The sequence below is a fragment of the Engraulis encrasicolus genome, chromosome 7 (assembly GCF_034702125.1).
Source record: "Engraulis encrasicolus isolate BLACKSEA-1 chromosome 7, IST_EnEncr_1.0, whole genome shotgun sequence".
Taxonomy (NCBI): domain Eukaryota; kingdom Metazoa; phylum Chordata; class Actinopteri; order Clupeiformes; family Engraulidae; genus Engraulis; species Engraulis encrasicolus.
The window spans coordinates 8,010,873-8,033,786 of NC_085863.1; the positions used below are offsets into that span (position 1 = coordinate 8,010,873).

Consider the following 22,914-nt stretch of genomic DNA (forward strand, 5'->3'; position numbering starts at 1 on the left):
TTCTGCTTTTACTACACGTACACACCTGTGGGGAAAACACTGTGGACATGGCAGCCATCTCTTACCGTCTGTCATTGTAGCGGTACTCTGTGTAGACTAAAGGCAGAGGGGGTCTGTCAGGGGGGGTGTCCGGTAGCGGTAAGGGGGGGCTGTCACGACCTCTGCATGGGCCCTGGGAGGAACACAGCCCATTGGTACAACAGCACCCATGGCAACCTCATCAATATCATTAAACTACTGATGTCATACTTGCGAAAAACACGGGCACACACTTCATGAAACATAATGATGACAAGAAGCAATGGCAAAACTGGAATAGGGCCTACATCACATCAGTGTTGGAAAACCAAGATTCATTTGTTAGAATCCAGAGCCACACATTCCAAATCACATGGCTTTGCCGGTCCAGCTGACCTGGCTGATCATAAGAGGGCTATAGCAGAGGTAGGAGCACTCTCACCATATTCATCAAACCAGTTCATGATCTTACATAAGTTTTTCACCTGTTACTCCATTGTACATTAAGTGGTTAATACACTTTCAGAGTCAGCTTTAATAGTCAGCTAGTTCAAATATGAACTAGCTACATTTAATTAAAAGCTTTTTAATGAAGATGAAGAGTGCCTTGGATTTCATCATACACTTTAAGAGTATTTCTACTTTCCCCTCCTACACATCTGGTGATCCTTTAAACCAGGTAATCAACTGGACAGGTAAAACCAAGTCATTTGGATATGGTACTGTTACTGTATTGTAACTAATGAATTCAGGTTTCCCGGCACTGGCCTGCACACTTATCTAAATAACATGCGAAAATTAGTTGGCTATGGTAATATGGTCTGCTATGCGCTGTAAAGCGTTTCGTGTGTCTCAAACCGCTAAGCAAGTCACATAAGACACTCATGTTGTCCAAAACATGTATGACGTGATGTAGCAGCATGATGGCACCGCTTGAACCAGGCCAAGTGCACTGGGATAGCGACCGACGCCCTCAAACAGAGCACTGGATTGTCCCGAGTCCTCTTGAACGCCGCAGATGAATGCACTGTTTGTCTGCGGATGGGCAATGTTGTGCTTGGCTTCTGCTTCAGCTATACTGATGCATTGTACGTTTAGCACAATAACATTTCTCTTAATGAATAAAACAAACAAAAATATTCTATTTTGTGGAAATTGTAACAACTGGCATTGAAGGAGTTTGTAAAAAAAAAAACAAACAAAAAAAATACAACTGGCTCTAGTTGTATGGTAAAATAACTTACCTCGTGATGCTGGAAGAGAATATGAATGTACGTACCAATAAACAGGAATTGTATATTCCATTCAACACATTCATCCAGGGCTCCATTTTCGTTATTGAGTATTAGAAGTTGCAGAATTTATCCATTTTCTATGAGAACTGCTGTCAGAAGATGACCTCTGTTTTTCTTCAAGCTTGGGAGAAAGTCATGAATCTCCTCACTCCTCCCTGTCACTCAGCCCACCTTTCTGTCTCTCTGTCTGGGTTATTCTTCCCTCCTTCCACATCTCTCTCTCTCTCTCTCTCTCTCTCTCTCTCTCTCTCTCTCTCCCCCCCCCCTCTCTCCCCCCTTGCGTTAGAACTGAACATTTATTCAGTCTCCTGGGAAAATTCACATCACTATCACTAATTTTCTGAAATATTGTACAATATTAGGGCATTTTCACACCTCTTTAAGTGAACCGAACTCAGTCCTCTTTAATTGGACCAAAAAGTGAACCGACAGAAAAACTTGGTTCCGTTTTTGTTTATATATTGTGTATTACAAAAAGAACAGTCTGCTCTTTCTGGTCCTGTTAGGCCATGGGTGGGGAACCATTGTCTCGAGGGCCACTTATGACCCTTGAAGCCATCTCATCCGCCCCCGATATAATTTTAATGTTATGCAATTTCACATTAAATATGACAGGATTTGTGAAGAAATAACATTTGCAATACAATTAAGTTATATTGTCAGGGGACCCACTGAAGGGGGTTACTATTGTAAAGGTGGCCGTCTTTAATAGATCTAAAGTGCAGGGGGAAATCCTGGTTTGTGTTTAGTATGCAAGCTATGGGCCAATAAAGGCCTCAGTACAATTCACTTCAGAGGGGTCTGGGATGCACTTTGGAGCATCCACATTGGCCAATGCACAGGATAATGCTGAGTCACAGGTCTGCATAAATGGCTAAAGGGACCAAGTGTGAAACAGATAAAGGGAATGATGGCAAAACGTAACCTACAGTATTGTCTTTTTCTGCAGGCCAGGCCTAATTCTAAGGAAATTACTCACACCTCAAAGTGTAGCCTATATAGGCTACATGGAATAGGCCTAGCCTACCTTATTGTTTTATTGAGTGAGAAATTGCTTTGTTTTCTTCACCTATATATAGAGGAAGATGCGCGACGATGCGTCTTTGTGACGTGTTTGGCTACTGCTGCAAAAGCCGTATAAAAAGCCAATTAGGCCACTTTATGGGCCCATACGGCTCTGGGCTGCTATAACAGCGCCATCACCTAGTCAAACGCTCTTGAAAGTCCGAATTAAATTCCGGTATGTAGACACGTGTATTAGGCTAAAGCCAAGGAGACGATTTCTACAAAATGCCAATAAATTTGCGGGTGATACCGGAATGGACCGATTTTGCGCCACGACTGGTGAAAGCGATACAGGTAGAGATCTATTATTCCACCCCTTGAGTCCGCCGTGATGCTGATGCAATGTTTGCATGTTCATGTCCTTCAGGAAAAGCGCACGAATCCCACCTGACAGCGTAGTCAGGAAACTTTTATTGAACCATAAATGAATATGAACTAACTTTGTATTCATTTCAATTCACAACTATAGCAGCGGGAGCAGCAGAGCGATGGGTTCAACCAGACTGATAAAGAAGAGACATTACTCACAAATGTCCATCCAAATATCCAGTTCCACTATTCATGTGCTCCACTGCACCATTTCCACTGCATTACATCATACAGTGGATGCGGTGCCAACGTGGTGCTGGGCTTCAAGTGGGGTCAAACCGAACTTGATCATCAGGTGAGGGGGGTCTAAATGTTTTTTTTTCCTATTAAATACATAACATATGGTCACTGGAAAAAATGTAATTTTCCCACTTACTAAATGCTGCAGCGTCATTAAGCGTTTCATTAAAGGAAAAAAAAATAGGCCTATATTCTTTGTCGTTGAAGGACTGACTTGGCTTTTCAAGTAACCAACCCATATGCATTTGTCAATCCCTTTTGTGGTTGCAGATTGTGACATGGGTCAACGATGGCCAAGGCAACCTTCGTCTCCACTCCACCGTTCCCGTCTACGGCAGGTACAAGATCGAGCTCATGCTCTTCATCCCCAGCCGGGGCATGCTGGTGGGCTACTGCAACGACATGTGGTTGCGCATCCTGACCGACAAAACCCAGGAGATGGTGGTGTTGTTCCAGTCCAAGTGTCCGTTCTTGGTGGCCAGCATGCACTACTGTCCCGAGACCAGCATTCTCCTCACAGGCAGCATGGGCCTTATCGCCTTATGGGACTTGAACCCGTTCACACAGAGCCCCCTGAGCCTGCTGAGAACCCTGGACTGGACAAACTCGTCTCTCCGACGGGATGCTGTCATCACCGCCTTCGTGCCCCAATGCCAGACCAACTCCTTCTACGCTCTCTGCCATCGCCAAGTCAAGAGCTTTGAGAACACCGGTGTGAAGGAGCAGTTTGAGTTTCGGGGTCAGAGTGTCGCCACACTGCGTTGCGCCGTTACAGAGTGGCGGCAGAGGTATGTAGAAGAGAGAAAAAATAGGCCCTGCCATGGCCAAACGGTAGGGCACTCGTCTACCACACGGCTGACCTGGGTTCGAATTCTCGGCCTGGGTCCATTGCCGGCCCTTCCCCGTCTCTCTCTCTCCTACTGTAACTCGCTTCCTGTCACCATCTTCCCTGTCCTGTCATAAATAAAGTTTTAAAAAAAAAGACCAAAAAATAAATTAAAAAAGAAGATTGAAAATATACCAGGAAACAAGTAGCTCAGATGGTTAGCACTGCAGATTTTTATTAACGGCAGCCAGAGAGGTTATTGTGTGGAACCGCAAAGTCTTACACCCAGCAAGCTCTGAACTCTGGAGATACAGTACAATACAATGCAGGAGACACCCCCCATTTAACCCCATATTCCTCCCCCACAGTCAATGGAGTGAGCTTCTATAGTTGCATGTGGTGTCCAGTCTGGCTGTTCACCTCTGTCCATTGTTTTGTTGTCCATGAATGGGTCAAAGACGTCCAAAATGAAATTTGTCCTTCAGTGTAACGGATACCTTCTGCTGACTGTAACTGTAAAACACATGACTCTTTTTATTTATTTATTTTTTTCCAGTGAATTCATGAAAGCCTTGGCTGTCATCCATTCACTTGAAACAATTTAAAAATCATATTTTTTACAGTTACAGTCAGCAGAAGGTATCCGTTACACTTAAGGACAATTTCATGTTGTACGTCTCTGACCCGAATACAAAGTGATATTTTGTTGTTCCTGCATTGTGACCACACTGAGCAGATGAGATGCACATGCCTATAAGGAAACTGAATTCCTCCTGATTCATTACAGAAAACTATACGCACTGAAAGGTTTACACACTAGGGGGTGCTGTGGCGCAGCTTGCATGCCCATGGGGACCCAAGTTCGAGTCCGGACGGGGTAATTTCCCAACCCTACCCCATCTCTTTCCACACTCACTTCCTGTCGCACCTTCACTGTCCTATCCGAAATAAAGGCTCAAAAAGCCCATAAAAATATCTAAAGAAAAAAAAAGAAAGGTTTACATACTTAATACTAATAAACGGGTTATATAATACAGAATTGTAATACGTAGATTGTGGGATTAAAAAACCCAATCTAAAACAAAAAAATGTCTCTACAGGTACTTGTACACGGGTGATGCGGAGGGCTACATGCAGGTGTGGAGCTACGACACGCGCCGCCTCTTCCTGCAGTTCCGCGCCCACGCCGACGCCGTGACCTCCCTGGTGCTGCTGTCCGAGTCGGGGACCGTCCTCTCCTCCTCCACCGGCTGCTGGATCAAGCAGTGGACGCGCTCCGGCGACCTTCTCCTCAAGCTGCACACGGACATGACGGGAGGCGTGAGGAGCATGTGGAAGCTGGGCAAGAACGTGGTCCTGTGCCAGTCGTCCAACTCCCTGGACGTGTGGCATCTGAACAGCGTCTACAGGTCCTTCAACGACACGGCCTGCAGTGTGCGGGTGCTCCAGCGGCTGGACTGCGGAGTAGGGGGGAAGGCTCGCGTCCTGGCGGTTACCCAGGAGGGCATCATGCGGTTCTTCTCCCCGGTCTCCGGAGAGCTGCTGTTCCTGTCCTGGCCCTTCCTGCACATCGACAAGGCTCTCGGTTTCGCCTACGACCCCGTTCGAGAGGAACTTTTCATTTGCGATGGAAGCGTGGACGTGCTTGTGCTCAACACCACCCTGAACCCTTGTCCTGTGAAGCACATCATAAACACGGTCAAGGACGGCTATGACGGAGTGATGTGTTTGGCATCGGTGCTGCTCCGGAGGTTACAAGATCAGGCTGGCTGTGGAAGCCCACTCTGTCTGGTCTTCAGCGGACACTGCAATGGGAAACTGCAGCTCCTTGCACCGCTCGGCCTGACCTGTAGGCCTAAGCAAGCACACATTGGAGCCATTTGCCAGATGACCAGCAGCGATGCTGGCGAGACTCCTCTGATTTGTTGTTTTGGCACAGACAATGAGTTTACCCTTTGGTCAGTTAGCTTTGGTGAGCACCATGTCAATCTGATTCCTCATTATCGGATTACCTGCAATTTTACCCCTGTCCATTGCAAGGTACTGAAGGGATTCATTTGCGCCATATCGCCAGAGCAAAACTTGGTGCTTTATTCTCTGAACGGGGAGAAGAAACCCACTGTGGTTGAGAGGAAAAAGTCTGAGAGGATATCGTGTCTCGACTACTGCCCTCAGCTAGACACCATTGCCGTGTCAGGCGATAGCGGGAAGGTGGAGATCTGGAATCCCCGCGGAGATCTGGTGGCCGAGATTCAGCTAGGCGTGCCGGTGACACAGGTGTGCTTCGGCAACACCCGTGGCGACATCCTGGCTTCGTTCTCCGACAGCATTAACATCATGTCCGTCACACACATTCTGCCTCCCAGCTATCTCAGGTCTGTGCTACGGCAGGCCCCGGCAGATGAGATCATCGAAGTCCCCATTCCTTTCGTTCCAAAGTCACCGTCACATTATGACATCAGCCTGGTGGCAAAGATGTATTTGAAGCATGATGAGAAGGAGAGCGTATCCACCGAAACACGTGCTGATTCAAGCACACGTGATAATGTGGCAGAGGACAGCACAATTCCCACTGAAGTTCCAAAACACGTAGCCAGAAAGTCTGTTGTTAGGCCCTTCACTTTCAAATCACAGACACAACCAGGTAAGAGATTCATATGAACTCAGGCTTCTATTTTCTGTCGATGAATGTCTCTGTGTGTGAATTAACCCCGATATGATTCTAAAACCCAAAGTATTTTACCTTAACAGTAAATTAAAATAAATATACCAAATCGATCTCCTTCTGTTTCGCAGCTCAAAGCTCTCCAACAGCAGTCTCAGAAGATGAGCCAGGTGAACTGGATGGATTGGAAGTTTCAGGGGAAGCACTCACACGAGCAGAAACACTACAAGACACCTTCCTTTCTTTCTTCAGACCCATAGCCTCAGGCGGTTACATTCCCAATTCAGTGGTGAAAGACATCCACAATATGGAGCAGCTGGCAAAGGAGAAGGGCAGACTAGACATAACAGAAAAGGAGAAGAAGGAGAAGATGAAGCCTCTCCTCAGATATTACAACAGGATTACGACGACCTGTCCCTCTGAACACACCGAACACTCTAAAACCAACGAGGACATATTAGCACATAGCAAGCGCGCAAGAATGCAGGATTCACAGCAGCAAATGGACGCCGATGACCCTGTGAAGTTGATGGAACTCTTTTTCACAATGTTGGAGGATTTAGACACGGCGTCTGAGGAAGAATACAAGAAGATCATTCTCAAGCTGTATTGGCTCCTCACAATAATGGAAGAGCATGGATTCGCTAAAGATGTGGTGGAGGCGTTGAGACAGAAGCTTCTTGCTCATGTCAATGATTCTTCAGTCCAGTGGCGGCAGCTTGAAAGCTTGCGCGGTCTACGCACGCTCTGCTCTCTGCAGAGAGAAGACATAAGTATGGTGGCCAAGTTGTTGGTAAACCCTTCTGGAGACCTGCGTTCCTTTGCCCACTTAATCTCGAATGCAGAATTCAATGTTTTTGACAAACAAGGACTGAGAAAGAAATTACGACAATTCACGAGGTGAATGTCCTAGCCTCTTTTATGTATAGGTAGTCAGATGGGCTATACAGTAGGTCTGCTGTTAGAAGTAGTCTACAAACGTAAATGCATTCATTTTGTGCTTAACAGTGAAACTGTAAATGTAATCACATTTATACATTTTCTTTTAAAAGCCAAAAGGAAGTGGAAGCATTGCTTGCCCAACTTAGCAATGACCTTCATCTGCTGATTGAACAATATAATGATGTTGCAACATCAAGCTCCATAACACACACCGAGACATCAAAAACCACAGGTGAGTCAACCTCCAATTAAAATAATTGTTAAAAAAACACGAGGAAAGTATACTCCATTAATGTTTAAAGGGACACTGTGTGAGATTTTTAGTTGTTCATTTCCAGAATTCATGCTTTCCACTCACTAATGTTACCTTTTTCATGAATACTTACCACCACCATCAAATTCTAAGTATTCATTATGACTGGAAAAATTGCACTTTTCATTCATGAAAAGGGGATCTTCTCCATGGTCCGCCATTTTGAATTTCCTTAAATAGCCATTTTTAGCTGCAAAAATGACTGTAATTGGACCATACTAGTTAATATTTGTTTATTACTTTGTAAACATTCATGTAAAGATCAAATTTGGCAATAGGGAGCCTAGTTTCAATGAGCAGCATAGTTGCAGTACCTTTTTTGACCATTTCCTGCACAGTGTCCCTTTAATTGACATTTGTGTTTTGTCCATAAAGCATCAGGTTTGGTAGATGCTGAGAAAAACATGGCCTCTACCACCTCAGTGTCAGCGATGACTGAGAGCACAGAAGGTAACTTTCTTCCTGTTGCCGAGCAGTGATTATTCATGGGATTCACAAAAACTAGGGTGCTTCGTCCAGACGTGCCTACGTCACTAGTGATGCGTGTCCTGTCCTCGTTGCCGAACTGCAGTGGGCACTGCACTGGGACTCACTAGTTTCAAACAAGCGATTTAGGGTTAGGTTTAGGGTTAAGGTTAGGGTTAGGTTTAGGGTTAAGGTTAGGTTTAGGGTTAAGATTAGGGATTGGTATGGACGGTTGTCATAGCGACGAATCAAACGTCGTCTGCAACAAGGACGCGCATAGCTATTGTGACGTAGGCACGTAATACCGCCTCCGGACGAAACAACCTAGAATTTGTTTGTCCCGATTATTCATATGCATTTCTGCAATATGTTTCCACAAAGACTTTAAAATAACCAAAACATACATTCTTGTGTTACTCCAGTCCAGGGCGGAATACCCAAAAAGAAAGGTAAAAAGTTTGATGGCTTCAATGTTCTGGGAAAAAGGGAGGACACGGAGAAGGACAATAAACACGATCAAATGCCGACCACAGAGGTCGCCGGGAGTAGCAGGATGATACACCCTGCCAGCCTCAAGCACAGAGGAAGCAAAGCTGTGCCTGCTCACAAAGAGCGTGCGGCTAACTGGGCAGGCATGGCTGCGGGTAAACCCCGCTCCCCTCCGGATAAACCGCTGCTACACGCATTCAGGCAGGCGTACAAACTAGACTCGGACATGTTCCATCTCGGGGGATTAGCTACGCGCGATTACGAGTCGCGGCTCCTGCCTGATGACTCGGGATTTATGTCCATGAAGCGAGAGGTCTCATCTCGTCGACGACCCCCTGCTGCTGGTAAAAGGGGCGCCCTCATACCAATTGGCAAGCCCAAGAAAGTCTTGGCTACAGCCGGCAATTTGACACGCCAGCATACTTCCCACCTGCCGCAGTCCAGCTCCCAACACTCTCAGCGTCACTTAGACCCTGCTCAACAAGATGTCACTTCCCAGACTCATGTTGACACGACATTGAAGGATAGTCGCAACACCGACGACCATTATGACGGGACCTCACGGCAGTCCCACACTGACCACCATTATGATGACGAGCATCCCAGTGATGCCAAACGTAATTTTGACCTCACTAAGCAACAGCGTTCCAGCCGTGACCCCACCTCCCATTATGATCTCAGTAAACTGCATCCCCGCCCCTCCAGCCACCTTTATGACCCAAGTGAACAGCATCTCCATGAATCCACACACCATTATGACCTCACACAGCATCCCCGTGACCCCACCCACCATTATGACTTCAATAAACAGCATCCCAGTGACCCCACCCACCATTATGACATCAGTAAGCAGCATCCCCGTGACCCCACCCACCATTATGACTTAAATAAGCAGCATGCCCGTGACCCCACCCACTATTATGACCTCACAAAGCTGCATCACCAGGACGGCAGCCGTCAATATGACCTCACTAACCAGTCTCCCCTTCACCACCAACACCATTACAATAGTGACTCCCAGCCAACTCCCTGGTCCTATACCGACTGCCAGTTCTATGTACAATTCCTGCAACGTTTGAGCAGGGAAGACCAGGATGACTTCACCCCCCAGCACCGTTACCACACGGAGCGCCATTATGACACACCCTCCCGACAGAGTCCCAGCAGCACTGTGCAGCCAATTGACATCAACTCCCAGCATTCCCATGAGTCCAGGCAGAAGGGTAACCCTATCTTGCTGCAGCTTAACAAGGACACCCTGCCCTCTGGCACCAATCCCAACCGTCTTCCTAGCACTGGTGCAGGAACCTGGAACAGGGAACAGTATCCCAGAGGCCCTCTCCGTCCTCCTGGGCACGTTGGCCAAGAGTATCCACAGAGGACTACCGGTACTCAGCATGGTCCCACACTTCCTCCTCCTTACAATGAACTCCCGGCTACAGACCAACAGGGTAAAGGGCGGGAGCAGGGAGATGTCCACTGGAGAGAGAGCCTGCATCAGCTCATCTCCCTCCACGGCTTCCGCTCCCACAAAGCAGCAAAGGCTGTCGCCTCGATGAATGCGCAACCACCGCAGGCGCAGGCGCAGACGCAGGCGCGCGTCAAGACGATTCTACCGCCGCTTCGCTACAGCAGACACGTTGGCGCGCCAGGGGACCGAGTGCTGAGGGACGTGCAGCTGCTGACGGAGGGAGGTGGGGCTTCCCCCTTGAGGTTTCAAAACGAAATCCCTGTGCCCTGGCGCCTCAGCCACGTCCCCCTCAGACCTCAGGGTCAGGTGAGGTACGGGAAGCTGAAGATGGACTGGGTGAGGAGCGAGCCAGGGAAGAAGAGCGAGGCGGCGAGGCTCACCCTGCCAAAAATTGATCTCAAGCAGCGCTCCCTCTTTCAGGGTTAGGAAAAGAGAAGGATTTATTTATTTATTATTTTGTTTGTTTGTTTGGATAGTTTCATTCATCATTGTTTGAAAATAAAGGGATGTATTCCTTCACATTGAAGTACAAGAAACAGCTCTTTCTACTGCTGGCAGTGAGGAACACTGAGAAGACAAGTAATGATCAATCTACTTGCAACGATCTTCTTTCACCACACCAATGATGACAAATAAAGAACCCGATACTCTTGGATAAAAAAAACAAACACTGAAAGTCTTTTTCAAATCACAGCATTGTGGATTTTATTAGGTTGAAGTTAACACCATGAACGGAGGTTAACAACAGTTTGAATCCACCATGTCTAACACTTGTGCTTTTGATCTGGTCACAGCATCTCAGAGAGATTCAGAGGGTAACCGCACAAATAGACCAAGCGCGACATGAGCGACGGAAGTAATTGACTTTGTATTGAGTCGTGCAACAAAAGCGATTCTGGAGACTAGGGGCGATTCACGCGACAAGCGCGACAGTTTGAAGTTGAAATCCTTTCAATATTCTATGACGCGGTTCGGCGACCAGCCGCGACAGCCAATGACTGTATAGAGGTCAGTGACCACAGCCAATGGGAATGTTTGAATGTTTTGCCTTCTGCCTGTACGGACATACTCTAGTCTCTTCAATCGCTCGTATCGCTTGCTGCTGCACTCTGTCGCTTGAATCGCATCGCGCCTGGTCTATTCGTGCGGTAAAGTGGAGCAGGAAAAAAGGGGGTTAACACCGGCAATATTTCATTATTTAAAAAAAGAAGAAAAGCAGGGGTAAAACTGGCATCAGTAACACTTCATTTGATGTGCTCTACATAAGTGTGCCATATAGCCGTCATAACAATGTCATGACATGTCGGGAACGTTAATGACACATTATTGATGTTTAGGAGTGTTATGTGTCATTTGCTTTTTTTTGGGAATGTCATGACACCTCAACAATGTCAACTTCACATTCCAAAAACTGAATAAACCAAATAAAGTATTACCTCAGCATTATTATGTTTTTAAAAAAAATCATATCAACAAACTACCCAACTCAACAATATGAGGAGGGAGAAATCAGCTGGAATGTTGACAGGGAAAATTCAACCCACCTAGCAAATATATATACACAACATTCAGCTAATGTAAAATGTATTTACAAAGGAACAATATTTGTGCATTATTATTTTGTATGAGTGGTCACAGTTTTTGGTAGCAGAAAGACAAGTTAGTTAGATCAACATATTGTACAGCCCTGTTTTTTCCATGTAAGTACACAGTACAATAATGCATAAATTCATAGATGACACAATAGTCAAGTAGAGCCAATATGGTAGACTACTAAAAGTACCGGTATCCACATGACAAGACGTTTGCATTTGTATTTTTTTCCCACTGAACGTTTGGTTATTTCAGGGCATTTAGTTCATGTCACGATGCAACACAACCCAACAAATAAGAACTATTCTCATTCTAAAGGAGAAGTTTGGTATGAATGAATCCATAGCCCAGGTGTTCAGGCTTGCGGCATCATAGGATAGATCATTTAGTAGCTAGGGCAGTGGTTCCCAAACGTTTTCTACTGGGAGACCCTTTTGCATATAAGAATAATTTTCCAGACGTCCAGAAGTCAAACATTTTTCATAGTTGTCTGTGTTCATATTACTAAATTCTAATTTGCTATTTAAAGTAAAATAAAATAAAAACATTGGGCGTGTTGCCCTTATAAGTGAGCACTGTTACAGTACTAACTAATTTATGAAGATATGTTAACTATTAACCCCCACACCAGGAGATCCGACCTCCAGTTTGGGAACCACTGTAGGGTAGGGGTGTAAATAAAATCGAAATGTATCGATGTATCGGCCGTATCGGCCGGCGATTTAATCGAATCGCATCGTATCGTGGGGCATTTTTAAGAATCGAAAAGAATCGAATCGCTGGCCCCTGTGCAATGCCCTAGCTCCATAACACAATAGTAGTGGAAAAGTAATTGGAAAAAATCGAATCGAACCAATTCGTAAGTATCGAAAAAAAAAATAGAATCCCTGATTTAAGAAATCGATACCGTATCGTATCGCCATGAAGCCTGTGATTTACACCCCTGCTGTAGGGTGTCACTTTCTGAGTCATTTCCCTATTCAGTATTAGCAACTTGGTAAATGTTGCATTAAATGTTCTTGTGCTTTGTCCCATTCAAGGGCTTTGATATATAACCTGACAAAGCTATGGAGGGACACACACCAGACTTCTCCTTAAAGCTCAATCAGAAAGGGGGGGGGGGGGGGGTCTGCGCTGACTCCCGTTATGTTCAGCATCATATTTAACAGTCTGTTTGTTACCGTACATCAAAGAAGACGTCATGGTCCCATGTGTGCTCTATAAGGAAGACGAGGCATTCCCCACCAAGTAGAGGAGGAGAAATACACCTTGACCCTGCTTCACTCTCACAGCACCAACAGCATGTTGGTCAGGATGTCAATGAAATTGTCCAAGCCCCACAGGTAGCCGTCCTCGCGGTTGCCCTCCATCCACGGCGTGCGGTGGTCCAGTGTGAGCGGGGCTGGCAGGGGCTGCGTCTTGCCAAAGTCGATCATCCACACGCCAGCTTTGCCCGTGCGGTCGTGGATGAACAGGAGGGAGCTGCCCACCACCTGCTCAGCAGAGAGAAAAGTGGGTTACAAAATGGACATTTGTCAGGCATTCGGACAAAACACACACGCACGCACACACACACACACACACTCACACACGTAAATTCTGTAAAACATCACCACCGCCTGAATTCCCTCATGTTGCTCTAACATAACTCCTCAAACATTTGGTCTTGTCTATTAAATTTAAAGCCGTCTACAGTATATTCCAGTCAGATTCAGGGTTCCCACACCTTTCTCATGAACAAATTCAAGCACCTTCAAGCACCAAATTTTCAGTTTTCCAGCACCTTTAATAGGGAAGGGGGTGTGAGAAAATGTTGTGTTTTTAAGAAGCAATTATCTGCATTCTAATCAAAAATCGGAGGTAGTGAGATGTCAGATGGGATTTGCCATTCGACACCCTAAAATTGATGTACCTGAACAATTTATTTGTATCATTTTAGTTAGACTTTCAAGCATTTTCAAGCACTTCACCAAAAATTCAAGTATTTCCACAACCTTGAAATAACTTGAAATTCAAGCATATTCAAGGAATTCAAGCACCAGTTGGAACCCTGCAGATTTTTCTTGGTGTGAAATTGAAAGTCACAACTAAGCCTGACTTACTTCATGAGCTCTGAAGAAGTCAGACTTTTCAAGCACCTGTCGCATCTCCTTCAGACGTTTCTGGTAAGTCCTCTGTGGAAACAAGGTATCTCAGTCATCAACCAGTTATAACAAATGTGATAATTAAGTTATACAGGAAAGGGATGAATATCTTGTTAGTTAAAAAAAACATTTTGGTGCAAGAACTATGCTGTGTTGAGCAACATTTGCACTTGACACAATGTATTCTCCCCACCCAAATGTGGGGAAATGCTACTGTATCCGAGAAGGGTCTGTGAGCAAACAAAAACATTTTGAACCCATTTCAAGATGACTTTATATATGATGGTGAATTTTTTGCCATCATATATTTTTTATCTGCAGCATGAAACACTGAAAATAGACAACTTGATGTATTAATATGTCACAGAATTCTTGTTCACGTCTCAGTTTTTACCTGCCTTTATTCCAAGGAAGACAGTTTTTTTTTTTTTCCCCCACAAAACTTTTCATTGCTCATGAAATGTATGACTATATGGCAACAAAATACGTTATGTTGTAATATGATACAAACCAGAACAGGGATGCTTTTGCCCACAAAGTCCTGCAGGGCCTCAACAACGTGCTCCTTGCATTTGGTCTTCTTGAAGTTGGTGTTAACCGTACCATCAGCTTTCTAGAGACACACACACACACACGCAATCACAAACACATCAAACAAACATAAACAACACACCCATATATAGGAACTAGAACTTTCCCCTCACTCTCTTCCTATCCTTTCTGAATAAAAGCATAAAAGCCCCCTCTCCTCCCCAACCCCAACACAAAGGGCTTCAGCCATGGCTCAAATGGATAGGGCACCGCACTGATTCGCCAAGGACCCGAGTTTGATTCTGATTCTGATTTTGATTCTCTCTCTCTCTCTCTCTCTCTCTCTCTCTCTCTGTCTCTCTCTCTCTCTCTCTCTCTCTCTCTCTCTCTCTCTCTCTCTCTCTCTCTCTCTCTCTCTCTCTCTCTCTCTCGCCAGATGTACTGTCATAATAACAGCGGACAGCCCAAAAAAAACACAAAAAAAACAAATGAAAAAGCCTCACCTGTATGCCCTCGATGCGGAAGCCGAGCGTGCCGGTGGAGCTGAGGCTCTCCCTCCACTGCATGTACCTGGTCTTCAGCACGGCCCTCTGGGCGTGCTCCTCAGGGGACGGCGCCCCCGGGTCCACCGCCACCATCTTCTCGTACATGTCCTTGCGGGGCTGAGGAGACTCTCTGGCCTTACGCAGCTCGTCCTCCAAGTACGTCCTGGATACAGTGTACATGTGTTATTTAAAAGGTGGGGTTGCAGGTATGACATCACGTTGGGGGAACTCCCCCAGGATTCTAATGTTCTACACTCATATAGAGCCTGGGGAGTCCCCACCGTGATGTCATAATAGTACATATTCTTAAGATGGTTAACGTGCAACCCCACCTTTAAATACAGACCCATCACATGATTCACACACCATCAACAATTACTACGACGTACTATACTCTATGTTGCACATAATGATTATTCAAACCAATGAACCCATCAGTCATGGGTAAGCGGTTAGGGCGTCAGACTTGTAGCCTAAAGGTTGCCGGTTCGACTCCTGACCCGCCAGGTTGGTTGGGGAAGTAATTAACCAGTGCTCTCCCCCATCTTCCTCCATGACTGAGGTACCCTGAGCCTGGTACCATCCCGCCGCACTGCTCCCTTTCGGGTGCTATTGGGGGCTGCCCCCTAGCATGGATGAGGCATAAATGCAATTTCGTTGTGTGCAGTGTGCAGTGAATACTTGTGTGCTGTGGAGTACTGTGTCACAATGACAATGGGAGTTGGAGTTTCCCAGTTGGCCTTTCACTTTCAGATACGAGAGCATGTTGTCAGAGAGTGCTTAACCAATGTTTATTCCAAGTTTATTCCTACCACATCATCGGTAATTGAATTAATATGAGTTAAACCCCACCACCACCAACAACAACAACAAAAGACAATGTAGTCCGGACTAAATCAGTTCATCTTGTGCTGTCGTGTACAGCACACTTAGCCTCATTATCATCGACTTTCAAATCTCTTCAAGACTTGGTCTGACCAAGAGCATAACAATTAACATTTTCCAAACGGCATGGTTGACCTGCCTCCCTTGGTTTGCTATTGGTTGTTTGCTTTCCGACAAAGTGGAAGGAGTTCCTGATTTTTCAGGAGCTCAGAAAGTACTTGCATTGAGGCAGTCGGTTCATATGCAAAATAGGGAGGCGGAGCACTCGGAGGGTCACAGGCAGCCTCAAAATGAATGGCAGTGAACGAGGAGCCCGCGTATTGAAGGATAAAACTCACTGTTTTGAACTACTAATCGTCCGGGGAAACTTCCTTCAAAGTTCACAGCCTGCCTCGTGAATTCAGGGAAATTACAAAAAAAGTGGGATAATCATAGGTACATCCAGATGACCACGAGCACTTGTAGAATCCACAGTCCCCCCCTATCAGCTCAGTTTGACAGCTGTCAGAACTCACCCAGCGAGCGGGGCATTCAGAGGCTACACTATTTACAGCCTTCTCGCTATTTAACCCATGTCTGCAGTTAGGGGCACTATCGAGACGAGAGCGCAGCCCATTCATTCTGAATGTAGTCTGCAGTCCTCCGTTGGAGCCCCTACAGTGCAGTACCTGGCGAGGGGAACCTCTCGTAATAGAACTTCTCCGAGAGCGTTGTGACAGCTGTCAAACTGAGCTGATAGGGGGGGACTGTGGATTCTACAAGTGCTCGTGGTCATCTGGATGTACGTATGATTATCCCACTTTTTTGACATTTCCCTGAATTCACGAGGCAGGCTGTGAACTTTGAAGGAAGTTTCCCCGGACGATTACAAGTTCAAAACAGCGAGTTTTATCCTTCAATACGCTGGCTTCTCGTTCACTGCCATTCATTTTGAGGCTGCCTGTGACCCTCCGAGTGCTCCGCCTCCCTATTTTGAATATGAACCGACTGCCTCAATCGCTCTTGACCACCTGACTAGTAGCAACGCTGAAGGTGTTGTGTCACTAGTAGGGTTTTCAGGCCGACCAGAACGGAGCCGGTGCTGGTGCCCACGCCAGTTACGTTCGGCACTGAAGTGCTTATCTGCGAACCGCCCGTGTTCATGCTGGGCTCTGAACTTTTTCCGCATGTGACTGTGTTACCCGGATGAACCTGGTGACGGCCACGCTGTCGTCACGGTTCGCGGAGAAAAATCTAGCATTTTGCGACAGCACGACACGACAGCTGGTTCGCGATTAGGTGCGGGAACGGGAACGGGCACCGGCACGGTTCTCAGTCGGCCTGATGGCGCTATAGGAGGGCACAGCCTCAGCCACAGCACACAAGCCTTTGTATGCAAGTCCATTACCTGGTGCCCATCTTGCAGTCCATGATACAGGGTGAGTCGAAGCCGGCCAGCAGGTTGTCCATGGTGTTGTAGTCCTGCTGGTCCTGCTGCGTGATGCCGTAGTAAGCGGGCACGTACGGCCGCAGCGCGTCGCCCATCAGCTTCTGGAGGCAGTGCTGCTCCGACTCGCAGTACTTCTTCAGCAGCTTGCCGTTGGGGCCGGCCCGGAAGTTTCCTTCACATACAATACAAGAGGGGACATAGCAGTGATTAAGAAAACAAAAAAGCACTCAATCCATTGAGGCTCAATGTATCCGCCACTGGTTTATACAATACAATTCAATTCTTTATTTAGCTCAGACACAAATGCGTAGACCATATCCAAAAAATTGTATTGCTTCCTAAATCTAAAAAAAAGGTCTAAAGAGATACAAAAAATGAGGCAAGGCAGGTCCACACATCTGGGATATTTGGCCATTTTAAAAGACCTGACAGGAAGTTAACTACGCAATGTTGTGAACTGAGCAGGGAGCATACAAACCAACATTAAGGATGTTTTTTCAGTTGATTCAAATGAGTGTTAGCTACCAGTTCATCATTAATCTTTTTGTTTCCCTCCCAATAGCACTCTGTGATATGATATTAAACAACAGGGGCATGATTTGATTCAAACTGATCTTCTTTCAATGCCTTGAGCAGCCATGACCAAATGGTTCGAAAGTCTTGGAATCAAAAGATTGCTGGTTTGAGTCCCATGTCATCCATGGCTTAAATGCCATTTGGGAAGGCACCTACGTACATAACCCTAGCCAGGCCACGCCCTCCTAGTGACGCAACACCTTCGGCCAGTCTCAGAAGAGATTTGAAAGTCGATGATAATCAGGCAAACCAAACCCCACATTGTGCCAGGGACAGTTATCTATACTATGAGTGCGTCTTAATATGCGACCTTGCCTCCTCCACTTGCTTCTCGTCATGATGACATCACTGACAACAGCATTATATTTCAATATCTTGCAAAAGAGTGTTTTTCTCATTTGCAATTGTTATGGTGAATGAAAAACAGTCCCTCAAAAGTTCTTGTGGCTAGGCTGACAGCTGGGAAACTTTATCGTTTTCTCCACGGAGGAGGGGCCAGGAGGCGGGACGAGGAGACAAGCGCAAGTGGAGGAGGCAAGGTCATATATTGGGACGCACCCCTTGTACCTAAACAATAGCAAGCCACTTTGGATGAAAGTCTCCAGTAAGTGCAAACAAAATGATTTAATGTAAAATTAGAAATGCACTCAGAGAGTGCAGACCTCTGCCAAAGAAGTGGTTTGATAGAACGTTTGACTATGTTACATGCTATTTTTTTTCCAAGTCTTACTGCTTCTTTTGTGGAGTTAGAAAATGGAATGTCAAAATGTTTGCCCTATCCTGCAATGGTGAAGAATCTTTAAAAACGTCCTGGATCCGGATCACCACCAAAATGTAATCACGCGTTCCTTTTGTCATCTCCAACAACTCCATAAACTTTCATCCAAAGCCGTTCATAACTTTTTGAGTCATCCTGTTGACCAACAGACAGACAGACAGACAAACCAATGCGGCCGAAAAACATAACCTCCTTGGCGGAGGGAATGAAAACGCTAGAAAGACACCAGGCACCCACAAACACAACACACCTGCGTGTCCCACGACCTGAACCCACGGAGAGACGGCTTTGAGAGGCGCTGGAGACGGAGAGGAGTTCACCATGTTCCTCGACTTCATCGGCTCATTCTGTGTGGAGGAGAATGAAAAAACAAAGCGGAGCTGGCTGAATGAGAATCCCCATAGACTAAACACAGCACAGCCTGACCCTGGCCACCCATAAACTTTCACAATTATGATTTCCTACCATCAGGAGATAAGACGTAACAGAATTAGGTTCATTATTACGCACAATTAATCAAGTTACTTATATAGCACATTGTCATACTTAGTCACTATTCAATGTGTTTGGGAGGGGAAGTGAAATTTAAAAAAATAGTACAGGCTGAAACCATATACAAACAAGGATAAAGTTCTTCACACACTGAAGTGCCTCAGTGTTCCAATCTGCCAGGCAGTTTATGTTTTGTCTTGGCCAACGCATGTCCCTTTGGGGGGGCCATGAGGCAGCCCTAATGTTCTTAATGGCCGATGATGCACTCTGTGGTCGTCTGTAGCACATTACATATGGGTGTGCTGTGCTTCTCTCGCGTATGCTGGCCAGAGGTTTACTTTTTTTTTTTTAAAGGGACACTGTGCAGGAAATGGTCAAAAAAGGTACTGCAACTATGCTGCTCAATGAAACTGGGCTGCCTATTGCCAAATTTGATCTTTACATGAAAGTTTACTAAGTAATAAACAAATATTTTCTAGTATGGTCCAAGCACTGTCATTTTTGCAGCTAAAAATGGCTATTTTTGGAAATTCAAAATGGCGGATCATGGAGAAGATCCCCCTTTTCATGTATGAAAAGTGCAATTTTTCCAGTCATAATGAATACTTAGGATTTGATGCTGGTGGTAAGTATTCATGGAAAAGGTAACATTAGAGAATGGGCAGCATGAATTCTGGAAATAAACAACTAAAAATCTCACACAGTGTCCCTTTAAAGCACCACACCCACCCACGAAATGGATGGCTAGAGGACCACAAGAGACTGAGTGAATCTACAGAAGACAATCTACTGAAGCAGAAATATAGAATATAGAAGTATATTATATTACATAATATATAGTATAGAATATGGAAGTATTATATACAATATCCTTGCTGCAAAGACGAAACCTTTGGGGTTAGCAATGAGAGCTTACATCAAGATCTCATTGACAAGGGGGAGGAGCCTCTCAGTCCAGCTAAACAACAGGATATTCAGACTTCTGAATATTTGCTCAAAGCTGGTAGGCCACGCTTTGGAGGGAAATTTCTTGGACAGTTACACTGAAGACATACTCAGGATGGCAGACAAGATTGCTGTGGACCCTTCCCCATCTTAAATCAGGAGCATGAGCTCCTCCCATCTGGAAGATGTTTCAGAATACGAACACATGTCCTTCCCTCCTATCACTGCTAAAACAGAGGAGAATAAAATAGTACTCACACACATGGACATGCAATACATACTTTATTCAATATTACTTAACACACACACAGGGGAACATTCCAAGCTTTAATTTATTGTAATGTTGTACCATGTTTCCCTAACTGCTTATGGACTTAGATGTGACTCTATAGGCCTATGTTGGCAGACATGGAGAAGATCTACCTTTTCATGTATGAAAAATGCAATTTTAATTAAAACTTAGAGACTGATGGTGGAGGCAAGTATCCATGAAAAATGTAACATTTCTGAAGGGGCAGCATTCTGTAAATGAACTACCAATAATATGACACAGTGCGCCTTTAAGCCTTCAATAACTAGGATATCTTCGGTTCTTTCCCCCTCATCTCATATATCGGCTTTAGTTCCTCAAGTGACTTCACTTCTTTGACAGTCTGTGCCAAGGCACTTCAGACCACCTTGGCTGGAGGGCCCCATAAACTCCAGACAAAGTTTTTTCCGTGATGCCAATCATTGACCACCTGCGTTGAACTGCGTCAGCAAGCAGTGTGTGTGTGTGCGGCGATTGACCACTGATCCCGCACAAAGACTCAGGAAACATTAACAGGGTGAGACGTATTTATAGCTGGCTGCTGCACCACGGCTACCTCATGCAGTTGCCCAAGCACTCCTCGCTGAAGCGCCACACAAAAGAATGTGATGCCTCCCCCCTCGACACAATGATAAACACTCTTATCATTTTGAAGAGGACCTTTCTATTCCTCAACCATAACAATTTAACTAAAACTGCAAGGCATGTTTCCCCCCCCTCCACAAGATAAGGCCAAACATCTAAATCAATGTGACTATAAGAAAGTGTTACAAAAATGCACTGAAAGTCAGGCAGGCCTACACTGCTACTGAATGGACACTATAAAACTATGAGCTAATAATTCACACAGAATCGCAGGCTTATCTGACATTTACTCAGTACATAAGACCCAAACAATAGGGGGGCCTCACAAGCCTAGATCTCCACAGTCCAGCTGAACAGGGCATAACAGAGGATCAGTATCACCAGCAACCGACCACACCAGATCTCTTCCCAAAGCCACACACAATCCCTCTCAGTTCCTGTATGTGTGTGTTGTTTGGAGAAAGGGGGCCACTGGTTGAACCAGAAAAACTGAAACCCCATACCAGGGATGTGGCCCTTGTCGTGCAACAGGCAGGCAGGCTGCTACAACCTGAACCTACCACACAATCATTAATAATATGAACCCAGGGACCTCCTGCTTGAATGGTCTACTTGGACACTTTCAGCAAAAGTGTGATCTTGGGGTCATGTGTTAATGTTGAAATAACTTAGCACGTCTTTGAATAAAATAAAGGAAAAATGACATACCAGTGTGTGTGAAGAAAACACATTTCAAAGCTGATGCAGACACTTTGCTGCAGAAATTAGTACAGCACCTTCAATGGTGGGTTACAGTTACAAACACTTTTCACAAGTTTGGGAGGAATCATGAGAAAAGGGTATGTCTGTCACTCACCTTGGATTCAGAACAGCCTTCTTTCAATCGGGTCCCCGTCACAGTAGTGCAAGGCTCGCTGAATTCTTCATCATACTCCTCAAAAGACGAAGCAGGTGACAACACAGCCGAGGAAGAACTTGACAACTTGCGATAAAGAAGCGAGGGGGCGGGCGAGCCACCAATTCCACTGTCAGAGCACAAGGATTCTTCGTCGGGGTGTGTGCAAAACGATAAGGCGCTGTTGTTAGTCCGTGTGGTCTTGTGCTCAAAACGAGTACTGGGGGCTGGTTCATATGTCACTACTAACTGAGGGACAACTCCAGTTACATGCCCCGCAGGCACACCACTACTAGAGCACCTAGCGTTTTGATGTTTCAATCGGGTCACGGGTTCCACGAGTTCATTCAGAGAGCTGTGATTGTTATCCCCCATGCTCTGACAGGGGGCTTCAGTAACTGGTGTCTTTGTCATCTGTTATGTTTTAGTTTTTACGAATGGTTTCTCGTCTCACAATTTCATTCACTAGCAGGCCACCTGCAATCCCTCTCAATTACAGTTACCTTAATGTTCAGGATGAGGTCAAGAGATCTGAGGTTAGGTTAGCTGGTCGTGGCTGTATGAAACGGCTAGGACTCGCCCACTCACGCCGCTTGCTTGCACCTTGCACCCTAGGGATTTCAGGGTTTGATGTTCCGTTGGATGCATCAGATCCGTTGAAAGTCCAGATATTTGTGAAGACTGTCCGGTCATGAAAGATCGAGTCTGGAAAGGATGTGCGTGCACAGGTTTACAGCTTCAGGGACATAAGATACAGAAAACTGGGCCATATTCGCGTGCTTGACAATGGATAGCCACACTCGTTTCGATGACGCGCATGTCCAGCAAACAAGTATCTGCGTGCAGTGATTGGCTGGACATATCGTGACGACATTTAATGCCCACATTTTAAAGGAGCAGTAATTAACATTTCATTCGAGGAACATTTCACCATGATGTTTTCATTAAACTGTAAAAATGTTTGTGTGCTACTATGAAGAGATGTCTTGATTCTTGAGCAGTTATTAAACATATGATTGATCAGATTTCCACACTAAATACATAAGCA

General features: G+C 45.5%; 3 protein-coding genes across 3 annotated transcripts; 2 read left to right on the forward strand and 1 right to left on the reverse strand.

Moving 5' to 3' along the window:
* The first annotated feature begins 2,521 nt into the window (after positions 1-2,521).
* On the forward strand, positions 2,522-6,738 carry LOC134453325 (WD repeat-containing protein 87-like). The gene is made up of 5 exons (XM_063204204.1): positions 2,522-2,672; positions 2,848-3,042; positions 3,258-3,775; positions 4,914-6,318; positions 6,610-6,738. Exons 1-5 carry the CDS (start codon positions 2,604-2,606, stop codon positions 6,736-6,738), a joined length of 2,316 nt encoding a protein of 771 aa, XP_063060274.1. The 5' UTR covers positions 2,522-2,603.
* LOC134451940 (uncharacterized) lies at positions 6,613-10,826 on the forward strand. The gene is made up of 4 exons (XM_063202337.1): positions 6,613-7,378; positions 7,531-7,652; positions 8,109-8,183; positions 8,621-10,826. Exons 1-4 carry the CDS (start codon positions 6,786-6,788, stop codon positions 10,582-10,584), a joined length of 2,754 nt encoding a protein of 917 aa, XP_063058407.1. The 5' UTR covers positions 6,613-6,785; the 3' UTR covers positions 10,585-10,826.
* A 2,044-nt stretch (positions 10,827-12,870) lies between these two features.
* Positions 12,871-22,653, reverse strand: itpkca (inositol-trisphosphate 3-kinase Ca). Its single transcript, XM_063202338.1, has 7 exons — positions 21,828-22,653; positions 18,890-18,986; positions 17,244-17,457; positions 14,930-15,134; positions 14,407-14,508; positions 13,854-13,925; positions 12,871-13,244 (listed from the first exon to the last, which is right to left on the reverse strand). The coding sequence occupies exons 1-7, from the start codon at positions 22,278-22,280 to the stop codon at positions 13,038-13,040; spliced, it is 1,350 nt and encodes a 449-aa protein (XP_063058408.1). The 5' UTR covers positions 22,281-22,653; the 3' UTR covers positions 12,871-13,037.
* Between the last annotated feature and the right edge of the window lie 261 nt (positions 22,654-22,914).